A 14,617-nucleotide genomic window follows, 5' to 3' on the forward strand; every position below is an offset into this window, starting at 1 on the left:
GACCCGGGCTCTGCTTTCCCGGGATGTGCAGTTCCCGAAGTCTAGCAGCAGAGGTCTGCTCTCGCACACTGCAACACCTCTGCAGCTGTCACTGACCCCTGCCACAAACTCACCCTGGCATTGCTCTTGTTAAAAAGATTAATAGCGAAAACCTAGAGTATTTGCCAGTCTTTTTGCCACCTGCATGGATATGGACTAAAGATTTCAGCAATACTAAAACGTAACTCTGAAATTACCTTACTGAAGCGCTTGGTAATAAGGTTTATTATAATTTTCTTCCATGGTTTTGAGGCCAAGTTTGCCTTGAATTTGTTCCACGTATGTTTGAGCCAGTCTTAACTGCATATGGATTTCTTTTTTTTGCAACAGCTTGACTTCATGGTCTGTACAGTAAGGCAAGCTTAACTCTAAGCAACACTCCTATTTCAACTCCTTACGTAATACTTCAGAGAGATCTTCCTGTTACATTTTTACTTGTACTTTCCCGAGTCTGCAATTTTAAATAATTCTATCTTATTTACATACCAATAGAAGATTTTTTAAGAAAAAAGTCCAGAAAAATAAAGTTATATTATGCAGGGAAAAAAAAAGGATGTCTTAATTTGCAAAACAAGTTTCCCATATTTCAGTTCTAATTCCATAGATGGGAAAGGAAAATCCATCATTTCACTGTGGAGGGATCGATCCTAAACTGGTTTTATATTCAGGACATGCAAGCCATCAAACATAGGCAATTTCTGGAAAACTATTATAGTCATCTGAGAAAATTATTGTATGTGTAAAGGGGAAACAGTTTTGAGGAACAGTCTTAGTTGGCTGATTCAACTGTTTTCACTTAAGCTATGATACTTTAAACCAAATAAATAAAAATCTTTACTTCAGTACATACCCTGGGTCTTACTTGATAGCTATGGGTTGAACACGTATGCAACAGCATCAACTGTACTGCTAAAATTTAAATTGTAAACATAAGTACTGAGAGTTTCCTAAGCATACTGTCCCCTACGAGGAAAGAAATATGGGTAAGACGTCTCCATGTCCTTAGAGTCTGCAGAGCAGATACGGGTGCAGGGTGCTCCACAAAGACAGGGTCAGCTACTGCCATTTGAAATCATTGGGGTTCATTCCAGCCCTGTCTGCCCTTAAGCAGAAGCAGTTTATACATGCTAAATGCACCCCTCCACAGGTGCTAAAAGGAGAAGTTCTTACACTCTTCGGAAGTCAACTTTATTCCAGCAGAACTAAATAAAGCCTGAGACTGGCACAAGGCTGCTTAAGGAGTATGCAAGGAGTAAAGCGTAAGAGGGGACAAATTACACTCTGACTAAGAAATATATTCTTTCAACATTTATATAAAGGTCTCTAAAAAACCTTTTAAACAGACAAATTTGCAGGGTAGTTACCATAACTTCATTTCTTTGCCTGCTTACAAGATGTTAAAAAAAAGCTAGGTCCAAAATTAGGTCTGCTCTATGCTTAAAGAACGCATCAGCATAATTAAAGCTGAAAATCCTCTAGTGCAGATGCAGTAATATCTGAGTGTATCTACTGGCATAGCTTATTCCAGTCTAGCGGAGCAGAAGAAGCTTTCCCAGGACCATGTGCCTTGTAGCAGTCAAATATTACCTACCCAAAAGGCTTTTACTGTCTCTAAATTAAAAACAATAAATGTGGGGTTTTTTCTAATGTAGTTAAGTTGCTTGCACTTCAAATGTACAGACTAGACACCTAAATTTTAGGTCTGAGTTACATACGGTCTGAAGAATCAGTGACTTGCATTGGTTAAGTGAAGAGCTGGATCAGGCCCTTCAGCCAGGCAGCGGGGACAGGCGTCATCCCCCTGCCTCTGGGCGAGCAGGAGCTCTCTTCTGACCTTTATGATAGCTCTGCTAACCCAAAGTACATCTGACAAATCTCAAGTGAAATACCATTACCCGCTGACCCATTTAATAGTCATACGTAAATCCCTACTGAATCTCAGGCCATTCAGAGTTATTAATAAAGGCACGGGAAACTAGTTGCCCTACACTTACCTTACGTTTTTTTGGAGGGGGAAAGAGAGAATCCTAAGTACCCACCACAGCCTGTGTAAGGGCCTTGCCTTAAATGACCTATACACGGTTTTGTGTAGGGACCAGTCAGAACGGTAGCCTTGGAAGGCTGCCCCTGCAAGGGCAGTCAAACCTACAAACGAAGGCAGAGCCCACTGAGTGCCTGTCACATCAGACCAACGTCTGACAGCTTTGGTGCTGAACCGCCCCTGCAGGTCTGCTTCCACTAAAATCCTTACGAAGCTATTTATTATCTGAACCAAACATTGGGTCAGGTCCTTCGGAGAGCCAGCTGCACTTGCTGATCCTCCTCTCATTACAGAAGCAAAGGCAGACACCTCATTTAAGCAATGCCAGGCACTAAACTTGGAGCAGTAACAGGTCCTGTTGATTTCTGTACTCCAGCGCACTCCTGATGAAGTGAGGCTCACCAGCTTATGCGTGTTATGGCAGAATAGTCTCCAGTGTTTCTCATATGGTAGCAGAAACACACTTGTAGTGAATATAGAATTGCAGAAATACGGGTAACAAAGGTGCGCTTCTTGTGTGCGCAAGCCTGTACTCCAACAAGGAAGCACAAGCCTGGCTAAGCAGTGCTGCTGGTGCGGATACCACCGATGCTGGGCAGGCGGATCACAGCTCTGACAGCGTGGACTAACAGTCAGACTAGAAGACTTTGTCCAGAATGGGATAGGCATGTCCTATACTCAGCAGAGGAAGCTGAAGATACTGCCGCTACAGGGATTTCTACTGCTGCTACAAGAATCTAGGCTGAATCACCAAAACCAAAATGAAATGGGTCTCATAATTTCATTATGGACACAGGCATATAAGGACAGACACTCCTGTCCACCTTCCCTTTGATGTCAAGGAGACCACTCCTAGCGGCTAGAGAAAAGGCCATGTGTAATAATGGCACTAAGTCTGACATATGGGTAAAGGTGAAGGGCGTGACTACACCTTCACTTATTGTCCTGGTTTAGAGCAAAACGTATGCATATGAACAGCATATGATATAGGAATAGCCATACACAAAAATGGGCCAAAACTGTTACTGACAGCGCATATGATCCATCAGATGCTCCCTGGGCAATATGACTGTCACCACCAGCAGGTGATCCAGAATAGGGTAAGTTTAGGCTTTCTTAATGTGCTTGAGGAAACACACTCTCTACAAACTGCTTTTAAATATGTTTGTCTTTAACTCTGAACATTGCTTGTCTTTGAGCAAAGAATTTACCTAGACCTTCAGTTCACTTCACCTTTTAATAGTCACCACAGAATCATTAGCAATAATTATGGAAAACTCAGAATCAGCTTAAAACAGGTACAAGGAAAATGAACAGTGCTTATCGGTGAGCAAGGACTGCGCGTCCATCCAAGTTACAAACTAGAACTCTACCATAACTGATTAACTCACCTTCTCTGTGCTTCCATTTCATCTGGAGATGGCCCATTCTGGACCTGGCGCTGCGCAGCTGGACCTACAGAAACAATGAGAAAATGCTATTAGAAAAGTAAATGTGGCTGACTTTCAAAAAACAGTGCCACTCAGATTAATTGCTTCTCCATCTTACTATGAGAAAAAAAACTTCACACATTATTGTACTCTCTTTGTCTTTTTTTTTTTAGTTTCCTATTAGACAGATCATCACATGCTGTAAATTTTTAGTTCCATTAGGAGAATCCAATGGCTAAATTGATGAGCAGATTTGTCCAGAAACTTGGCATCATGGTAGCTGTAGAGTACATACTAATCTCTTGGCACCAGTGAAGACCCATAGTGTTGCAAAAGATATCCTGTGGAAGGACAGTCCATCGCACTGGGATACATTTCTAGCTTCTACAGGGTTCAGATCTAGTCTCCCTGGATTATTCTGTGCTTGCACAGCGATTCAACCACAGTGCTGACTTTGTGAGCATACATGCTAGCTAGTGCTGCTCTGATGTCGAGATGGCATCAAGAAGCTACGTGATGGAAGGTGCAAGGAGGTGCAAAATTAAATAAGCCTTTTACAAAGGTGGATTTTCTTTTTACAGTGCTGTTGGTCTTCTGCTTCTGCAGGATCCACATCAAGCTGAGCTTTCACTGGCATTCACCAACAAAACCCATTTAAGTCACATCTCTCTCGACTCTGATCATTTAATCTTTGTTCTTGGACATTTAATCAAGCACACTGACAATACATGTCATTTTTTGAAAGGAGGAATTATTCTGAAAATAAAAATAATTGTTGGTAACATAAGCTACAGTGGTCTTGCATGTGATGGAAGGAGGATTGTTCCATTGATCAACTGGAACTAAACAGACAATAGTTCTATTGAATGCAATAGCAATTTTCCTCATAAACATCACCGAGAAATAGATCAGTTATACGCAGAAAGTTATTATGTCTACCATATTTTTTTCATTATCAAATGCTAAATTTCATCATTTTAAATGTTATCCAACAAGAGCAAATCAGAATTAAACACTTGCAAACCCAAATATATCACTCACAAACCATTAAGGATATTTCTCTCCATTTTCTGTATATGTTTCTGTATCTGAAATCGAATTTAGAAAGCATGACTGTGTGAAAACGGGAAAGATGGCAGAAATGGATTGCAGTCAGAAATTCCAGAGCATTGACTGATTCTGATGTAATTTGTGCATATTTTTGAAACATGTTTAAGGACTAACGTTTGCAGAAAGGAAACACAGCACTTTCTGAAAATTGGGACTATGTACTCCAGTTTTGGGTATCCCCAAAATGGAGCCAGTGACAAGTACTGAGTCAAAAGCCCTGACATTTAAAAATATCTTAGGATTGGGTATGAAGTGAAGACAGTTAACTTCTTTAATGCCTCACAACTGACAACTTAATATTGTTTGTCACAGGCCTCTAGCAAACTATTTAGACAGAAATGCCACATTTTGTAAAGATCACAAGAAACAATGAATGGGGGTGCGTCTGAGGGTGATTATTTTGGAAACAAGCCTTGGGGAAAAACTTAGCAGGTATTTGGGAAGCACAAAGCAGAAGGCTCACATGTAAGGTATTCAATGTGTAACAAGGATGCCATGTTACTGCATGAATGCTCGTACTCTGCATCTTCACCACTGAAGTGAAAGAAGGCCAGAGTTACCCCCGAGCAGCAGTTACAGAGTGAATTTAAACTTCCGACACAGTAGGAAGACAGGTGAGGTCCCATCCCCAACCTGTGGAATTGGACCAGGGTCCCCACAGTTAGCAGTGACACCAGTTTGCTCCCTGGCTCTGGTGTGTGCAGGTAACACCCACCTTGTCCTGTACACATACATGTACCTGTGAGATACTTCAGTAAGCAGACTTCTGGGTGAAAGACTTTCAAGGCTTAAGTCAGTTACACCTCCCTCACTGGCTAACAAATTCCACCATGAAAAGCCTTAGCCATGCTCATCACTGCATATAATTTCATCACGAGAAAACTGCCCTTGTATAAAGACTCTGCGTGGGAAGAGGACTAAAAGTAAGCACCAACATGAACAAGAAAGGCAATAAATCATGTCAAAGTATATAGGAGGCTCTAACGATGCCATCTTAATCTGGTACTTTGGCATAAATTTCCTCTTGGGGCCAAATGCCTAGAAAAACGAGGCAGTGTGGCCAGTTTGACTAATACTAGACATGCAGAAGGAATCAAAGACCAGACTAGCAACACCACACAAAAAAAACCCAACTCCTTTTTCCTGTGGGCACTGTTATGAACTAGATACATAGGTTTAAAACCAAACAAATCCAACCAAACCAATTTGGAAAGAAGCTTAAGGAAATCCTTTTAAGGCAACATTACAAAACGCATCTGAAAGTTAAGATTGTTGCTTTTTATCACCCGGAGCTTTCTCAAGCTGACCTTGCATAGCAGGCAAGTAAATGAAAGATGCATATGCATCTGCAAACAAGTCCATCTCAATTTTCAACACAAAAGAGTCCTAGTTAATTCAATAAGTTTACTTACGTTTTCTGGTATGTATGCGTATGCTTGCAGGATTAAGACCGCACATGATACTAAATACACAGCTTTTGGTTGCAATACATGGTTGCAAAATGGACGCTGTCTTTAAAAATCTGCCTGTGGTACAGCAAATACCCAATATATTCCCAGGGCAGACCACAAGTCAGTTCAGACAATGCTACTGGAAATTTTTCCCCTCACTTCACAGAAGTGACTTAATTTCACTCCTTTATTCAGAGATGAGCTCCATGCATTAACAGTCCCTAATGTGTTTTTTTTTTTACATTAAGAACCCCAGCTGATCATTTCAGTTGGCAGCATTTTGTTCTTATTATTATTTGGTCATAGTGTGAAATGTCCTTAAAATGAAGTACATAAAACTCCTAATTATGTTTTGAAATTGCCAATTTCTTCATAGTTTCTATAGAAATACCCTCCTCTTTTGGCAGACAAAAACAAGAGAAAAAATATCAGAAGAAAAGAAGCTACTTCAGGCCTGACTCAGTAAACAATCGACATTCAAAAACTCTGCATAACTGGTGAAAAATTTGCAGATATTTGTATTCGCACACTAATTTAAACAGCCAGACAACTTTTCAGATGCACAGGGTACATGACTGCATGGCTCCCAATATGCCTCACTCTCTCTCCAATATCTTGAGACATGTAACAATTAGTGTTTCCCAAGTAATGACCAATTCCTCTCTTTTACAGGTTTAGATTTCTCTGATTACAGGTTTAGACCAACACACTGCAGGAAAACATCATTCATTCATTTAAATCTTTTCCAAACTTACTTTTCTTCTATTTTACTAGTGACCGGTAGTGAGACATTCAAGAAGTGAACTATCTTCACTTATACCCAATCCTAAGATATTTTTAATGTCCTCTTCTGCACATTAGTTTTGTTTAGCACAATTTTCTTCCTAAAGTGCTTTGGAAGTGAAGTACTCTAACAAAGCTGGGAGACAAAAAAAAAAGGCAGGCACAAACAGAAGAGGAGGATGAACCTGTAATAGGTAGCTTGTCCTCTCTCCTGTGTAAAACAAGAAAGGGTGGAGTAAAAGTTGGTAAGATAATGCTGAAGGAAAGCCTAGACCAGCTGCACAGGTCAGTCACAGCTTGTGGGAACAGGGATAGCTGTTCTCTGTTCCTGCAGAGGCTTGTATTGATTGGAAGTGGTTGGAAAAGAGTTTGAGGAAAGTTGCATGTGGAGCTGTCCTGGAATAACAGGGTGTTCAGGGCAGTCGCACCTTTTGCTGCCAGTGAGGTTACAGCTCTTCTTGCCACCAGTGGGGAAACACACCGGTTCTGTTTGGCACTGGTTACAGTCTTGCTTGAGTTACTCACAACCATAAGAAGTAATTCCTTCTGGCATCCTGCCTGTGGTCTTATTTAAACCAATTGTTTTTCTGTAGTGATATGAAACCTTAATTTGCAAACCCTAAAGAAAAAGGTTAGATGCAACCTGTTTTGGCAACCAAGATTTTGCCTGAGGTTGGCCAATACACTTAAGAGCCCAACCCAACTTTCAGGTCTGTTCATTGCCACAAACATCAGTTCTGCTGGATTTACCCCCGGTCCCAATCCAGACTACTCAGCAGACCCAGGCTCACCACCATCTGATGTGAAGTCTGCAAATAACTTCTATCTCTGTAATGGTGGAACCTCTTGTTTCTCTTGTCCTTGAGATTGCTTTTAGCATGCTTGGCCAAAGCTCATGCAGATACTGAAAGCAGGGATTATTTTTACACTTGGGACTGTATATGTATGCTCTGCAGCGCACATACATCAGACACCTGTTTGACTGAGGGTTTTTTAAATTCAAGTGGATTTCTACGTTTAACTACTCTCCACATTTTTAGATATTTCTCAAACCTGAGCAGAGCAGACATGAACACTAAGTGCTCTTGCTGATGGCATCCTCATTCAAACATGCTTCTCGAGTTGCCCTGTGAGCTACCCCTGACCCTGACAGCCTTTGGGAACAGTCTCACAGAGAAGAGCACTTCTCAGCACAATAACCAGGAGACACAGTTTTGCTACTGACCTGTTTGCAGCTTCACAGCTGTTGTGATCTACATTTTTAGCAACTAATTAATGCAGGAGATATGCTATGAATGTCTGTTTCCTCACTTCATTGCTTTGTAATAATTAACTGCATTTTTATATAAGCATCTTGTGATTCAGCTTGAGGCAGATTTTGGGAGCAAATGGATGTTTTCCGTGTTTGCTTTTTCTCTTCCCACTCAGCCGCCCCAGCACCCACTCTGCCTGTCCCCAGCTGTCCCTAAAGACAGCAGCAATGAGGAACTCCTGGTGCAGAGCACTGCTTCATAGCAGGTGTGACGGTTTTCATATACCGTACCACTGTGCCCTGCCACTGCTTGAACATGTCCATGTCCAAACATGTCCCACAGCCAGCCACAAAATAGGACCAGAGCTGTCACCCAAAGAAAACCCATGCTCTGGCTTCAACTCTGGCATAGCTGTGGTGGGAAGGCACGAGCAAGCAGGAACAATGCCATCATTTCTCTCCTGCTGGGGCAGCCCCAAGCAGCATTTCTTTTCCTCTTTTACTTATGCTACAACTGCAAGCACCACTGACTGCGTGCAGTCAAGAAAGTGGCAAAACCAGGCATTTCCCTGACCAACCAGGATTTTGTGCTTCTTCAACACAGAAGGTCCAATCTAACCCACTTACATATCTTTCATTCATGATATGCACTGGAAGCAGCCCCCAGGTGGGATTTCTACAACCCCCTATAGCCTCCATAGTGCTTATGGACCAGTGCAATGAAGGTGGGGGCTAAGGAAAGGGTCCAGAGTCACAGCTGAATAAGAAATATATCAGAGCCTTAAATTCTTGAGATGACTGAAAATTCTTGCTCTGCATATGAACAGAACATGATGATTTTGTGCAAAAAGAAGCACAGCAGACTATGGGAGGAAAAGAGGCGAGACAGACAGACAGCTCTCCCTCATTGCCTGATGTTTTAGCACATACTTGGATTGTGAGAGACTCAGGTTCAGGCACCAGGCCTGACCCATCAGCATTTATATCCCGGGGATGTGACCAAAACACTTGCTTATCTTGACCAGAACAAAAGAAATCATTCCAAATAACAAGTCCCTGCAAATCTTTTCTTTCCCACAGAAACATCTTTCGAGTAAATTGTTGTTTTCCAACAGAAAACAAATACAAACAGTTGTCAAAAGCATTTCTGAGCAGCCCTGGTCGCAGCGCCCCCGCTCAAGTACAGCCTGGCGCCCCCGCCCCGTGCCCAGGCAGTGGGAGGCAGCCCTGGCCGGGCTGCTGCCAGCCCCCGGCCCCAACCTGCAAACCCACGCTGAGCTCCGCTGCACACTGCCTTTTGCTGTCTTCACCATAACTGCTCCCCTTCACCCCCCCACTGCCGGGGGGATCCTTGCCCCCAGCTGTGCCACTGCCCGATCCCACCCCGGAGCACCCCACAGGCAGAACAGCCTTGCAACGTGGGGGCGAAGGCAAGTGCCAGAGCGGGGAAGTCATCACCATCTCCTCACCCCACCGCTTCACCCCGCTCACAGCCTGGCTGCCACCTTGGCTCCCTGCCCACCGCTGGGCTATCACACTGCTGCTGCAGAGCCTCTGCCAGCGCCTCAAACAGCCCCTGCCCGAGGACCTCAGCCTGCTCTTGGCCTCCTCAGTCTGTCCTGGTGGCAGCTGCCCGAGCCACGCAGCTGTGCAAGTGACACTGCGATCAAACTCATTAGTAGAGACTATTACCCTGGACAAAGCACCCATCTAATTAGCCTAGATAGAGCACATAGATAAAGCAGGGTGCCTACCGACTTCTGGGACCCAAGCTAGTGCAGCCAGAGTTGGATGACATGGCAGGTCACATAGACCTTCATCTCCATGGTGAGTCACAGGACTGGGAAGAGGGATCACCCTGCTCCCTGCGCCCCATGGCCACAGCCGGGTGCAGCCACGGGCCCCTCACGCATGCTGCCATGGTGTTTCCACGCCGGGGGTCTGGGACCATGCGCGTCCTGCCCCCTTTGACACGCAACAGCTCACATGTCGGGCATGCTGTGGGGACAGCATCTGATGGGGACGCGGGGGCTGAGACCAAGCACGGACAGGCGGACAAATGGGGCAGTTCCATCTGTGGGTCACTAGTGGCTCAGTTTGAAAAATGTTAATGACATTAGACTTTTGTTGTGCTGTTAACTATGTACTAGAGCGCCTACTGCTCCATACAGGATCCTGTTGGATGTTTGAATCACAGTAAGCAAAGCCACCCTGGCAGACAGGGAGCACACCCTGCCAAGGGAGGGTTCGGGTACAGTGCCACACACACCCAGCAAAGGGAGGGTTTGGGTGCAGTGAGACAAAGCCCGCTTTCAGGCAGCGTTTGCCTCCTTCCTATTAAACATTAATGAAACAGAAAGAGTTTCAGAGTGTTATTCACAGGCTGCATGACTCTACAGCGTTTATACCAGAGTACATTAAATACCTTCTATAATACCACGTACACATGGACCAAACTTTTCCTCAGAGAGCTGCAAAGAACTTTATCAGCCTTAATTAACCTTCACCGATGCTGTGAGGCAGAAGTGGCGTGACTCGATTGCCCTCAGACCATATCTGCACAAGTAAAATTTGTTTGCATCAATTTACCTGCAGGTGACATTTGCTACTGACACAGTTAAACCTATGCAAAAGGTCAGCTAAGGCACTCCTATTCTGATGCAGACCAAATAAGTTTTGGGTTGACCTAAGGCAGGAAGAGTGTGGTCAAATGAGCATTTCCAGCTCTGTGCCAGAAAACTTCTCCACCTCCCTCCCTTGTCCCTTGGTGACTGACAGTGTTGCAAGTCTATGGCAGCACAAGGTAAAACACATCCTCTTAAAGCCATCCCCAGCCATGTTTTACACAACCTCATTTTACCTTATACTACACTGGACAAGGAGCAGTGTGTACCAGGTACCAACTCTCAGCTGAATTGCAGAAATTCCCAACTTAGAAGTTCTTAAAAAACACCATTCCCAAGATTGCAATTGCTTTACTTTTATCTTTTACCTGTAAGATTACTTTAGTCTAACAAGAAACAGGCCCTCCTTAAGCTGAAATAAGGGTGTGAGCACAGGGGGTCTGTATGAAGTCTGTTTGTTTAAACTAAAATGTGATTTAACATTCACTGCTGAAACTTTCTGGTGTAGATAAGATTTAAGGACAGCAACAGAGCTGGAAAAACAAGCCTGGTATTTAACATGGGAGTGCCCTACCGTAGGGTTAGTTCACACCTCCTACAAGTACACATGCACAGGTGTATGCACTGTGCACAGTCTTTTTTTTTTTTTTCAGGCAAACCAAAAATGGGTCCCACACCACTGCATTGCACTGAGCAGGATGGAAAACACGAGATCCAGAGAGGAGTTACCAAATAGAAAGGCTATGCTGCAAGGCGACTAGAAAGAAATTATCTTCAATTCACCAGAAGTGCTACTGAACACGTCAACATGAAAACAGCGTGCCCTTAACTCAACTGCTAAAGCTGTTAATTCAGTTATTTTGCATAAAGTGCGATGGCAATTGTTTGATCCTGGCTGTTTATCCGTCATGGCACTGGCATACCATTTGATAATATTTCATGCTGGTGGCTTGGTTGAGCTGGAGGAGAAAAACTTATTTTTTTCATTCTGAATGCAATAAAGATGAGATGGTGCTAAAGCAGCTCCTGCAGTAAGCAACTACACTCTGACAGCAGGGATCATATTTAATATGTAAAGGACATGGCTCAAGTGCATTTATCTCAGCGTCAGTGCCTCAGCTCAGAAGCACAGCTTGGGTTACCTCTCACATAAAAGACATCACAACTAGCTTTAAAAGAAATTTAAAAATACACATAGGCGATTGTGCAAACAGGAAGCCTTCCACAATGAGGTGACTCCAGGGCTGTTGGGGTCAGCATCTCCCCCAGAACGCAGCCTGGGATAGTGGGACTGCATCCGCGTGGTTAGGGCATGCAACAGGGGTGGGATGTCCATGGGTTCAGTCTGGGACTCCCTGCATTTTATCTGGTGACTGATTAATGTAAAATATAAGAATTGCACGAGAACTGGGAATTATTTTTCTCTCAGTAGCTCAGCTCTAACAGGAAGAATAAAACCTGCACACTGATCTAGCATAGCATGAGCTTGTCCGGGTGGGGGGAGGTGGGAAATGAATGAAAGCTGCAGTTCCCCCTGGGCAGGGGAGGTGGCTGAACCTTGGTCCCTCACTTCCCAGGGAAGTGCTTCAAGCACCAGACCTTCAGGATGCCAGAAAGCGGAAGGCAATGCCTACACAGCTAACTGGATCAGGCTCCAGCCCCGCAGAGCCTGGCGAACGTCTCAGGACAGGACCAGACCCTCTGCTGCACTGGCTTTCCAAGCGAGTACGGCCGGCAAGATGAGCGCAGGAAACCTCCATGCAGGGCAGGGAGAGGTGGAACTGGAGTATCCCGGGGGGATTGTGTTTGCTGTGCTGAGCTCTGAGCAAGAAAGAACTAATTCAGCAACTGCTCAATTATGCACTAATGAAACAGAGGCAGATAAGGCAGCCACCTGCCAGGCAGCACCGAGTTGGGGTACCAGCGGCACCTCCCTCCTTTGCAGAGGCTGCTGACACAGAGGCTCTACTGCATTTAGAGAATCAGCCTTGTTTCTGCAGGCCCTTTCATGATAAGTAAACATCCTGCTTAGTTGATGATTGATGGATTTTGTTATGGGAACTGCCTGAGAAAAATGGTATGTGCATGGAAAGCTATAGGAATAGGGGGTTTGGGTGGTTTTTGGTTTTTTTTCTTGAGGAAAAGAGGGCACCACTGAATTTCTAAGGGTGTGATTCCAACATTGCTGGCTTTATAAACACACACAGGGAAGATGATGCCCCAAGATATCATCAGTGCCATACATAAAAAAAGCAATCCATAAAACTCAGGACCATAAGACTAGCTAAAAAAACCCATTAAATGAACCCCCAAAATATTAGTATTAAATAAACAAGCCCACAAGCACTTCAGTTCTTCTTTTTCCTCCTTTTCTGGCTGTTTTTTAGGATGTACATTGAGCCTACTTTCCTGCACATCCAGGTTTGAAACTTTTCAATAAAGGTTGAGATTAGCTCATAACCTTGTGCCTCCAGGCAATAATGGAGCTTTACGAAAAACACCAAATATCATCAGCCAAAGCCCAAGCAGTTGATGCTCCAGAGAAACTGAGGATGTAAATCAATACATACCATCTAAACATATGGCTTAGATTGCAAAGATATTTTGCTGAATTTGGTTTTAATGAGGATATTAATTGTTTCACTCTGGTGACAGTTAGCCAGGCACTGTCCCAACAAAGAAGGGAGCACTGGCAATGCTGGCCTCCTGCTCTGCAGCAGAAGCATCGCTGAGCTCAGACAGCACTTTCTCACCGATATCTCAAGCCCCATGCACCTATTTCATGAAGTATAAACTGAGTATCTTCATTCAGGTAAGTGTGGCCGTGTGTGTATTTGCACGAGTACCTGTATACCACATATATATGCATATACCTGTTTATACCCAGTTCACACTTAGAATTCCTTAGATCAAATAAAAAGCAGGAATCCAACCCTTTTCTGGTACAAATTGCATCTCTGAAAATCTCTGAAGCCACATGGAAAAAGAACCCAGCCACTGGCACGTACAGGGGTTTAATCAGCTGATAATTACACATTTAGCTGGTCAAACATAATCTCTAATTTCATTTAACAATAAGACTTATGACATATTAAATCAGGAAAAAATATATATAGTGTAGCTTGGTGCAGCACCCAAGACACTTAAAGCACCGCAGTCCATTTTTGGCCCAACTCCACATATTACCTTGCAGGGCAAATCTCTCAGTTTTTAAGTATCTCCTTCCTTTTTCTCTCTCCAGTGAGACAGGAAACTCTTCAGGGCTGTCTTCTCCACAATATGGAGAACAGCAGGGCCCCATACATGCATCAAAGCAACACGTATACATAGAAAACACCACATTACAAACACACAGTTTGCACCTAGTTAACGGTTAAGATCCATTTTACCAAGATGTAAACCCCAACACTGCTGTAAGACAACTAGGATGGGCACCTGCACCTGGACAGGGTGCTGGGAAGGCAGAGGACTTTTCCATGAAACATGACTAAATAGATATATATTTGGGGATTTATGAAAAAACATCATTAGAAATGGGTAGTAGACCTTGATGATAAACTTACAAGTCTAATAAAGTCAGCGGATAAACAAGAAAAAAAATCAAATACGAATCAACCTGATCCTGTTCACACACCAAAAGCCAAGCTCCGTGCTTAAGAGAAGCAAGTCCCACTAACTAGGAAGGTTATGGTAAATCCACTCACCCTTCTCAGCCAAATGGCCCAACCCTACACATCCTCATTTCCAGAAAAGCTAACAAGAATCGACAGTCACAGGCAGGCCATTATGGAGAAAAAGAATAGGCAACAATCCAGATAACTATAGCAGGTATAAAAGTCTGTTCTAGTTCCTATTTATTTTTTAAAACCAATATCTATCCCATGAGT

General features: G+C 43.6%; 1 protein-coding gene across 3 annotated transcripts in view; it reads right to left on the reverse strand.

Moving 5' to 3' along the window:
* EVL (Enah/Vasp-like) overlaps positions 1 to 14,617 on the reverse strand; it is a 157,367-nt gene that overhangs the window by 16,977 nt on the left and 125,773 nt on the right. For all 3 annotated transcript variants that reach the window (XM_055716737.1, XM_055716738.1, XM_005438854.4), the window contains exon 4: positions 3,472 to 3,535. In XM_055716737.1, the coding sequence (XP_055572712.1) occupies positions 3,472 to 3,535 (64 nt within the window). The remainder of the gene's footprint in view (positions 1 to 3,471; positions 3,536 to 14,617) is intronic.

Source organism: Falco cherrug, chromosome 7 (assembly GCF_023634085.1).
Source record: "Falco cherrug isolate bFalChe1 chromosome 7, bFalChe1.pri, whole genome shotgun sequence".
Classification (NCBI taxonomy): Eukaryota; Metazoa; Chordata; class Aves; order Falconiformes; family Falconidae; genus Falco; species Falco cherrug.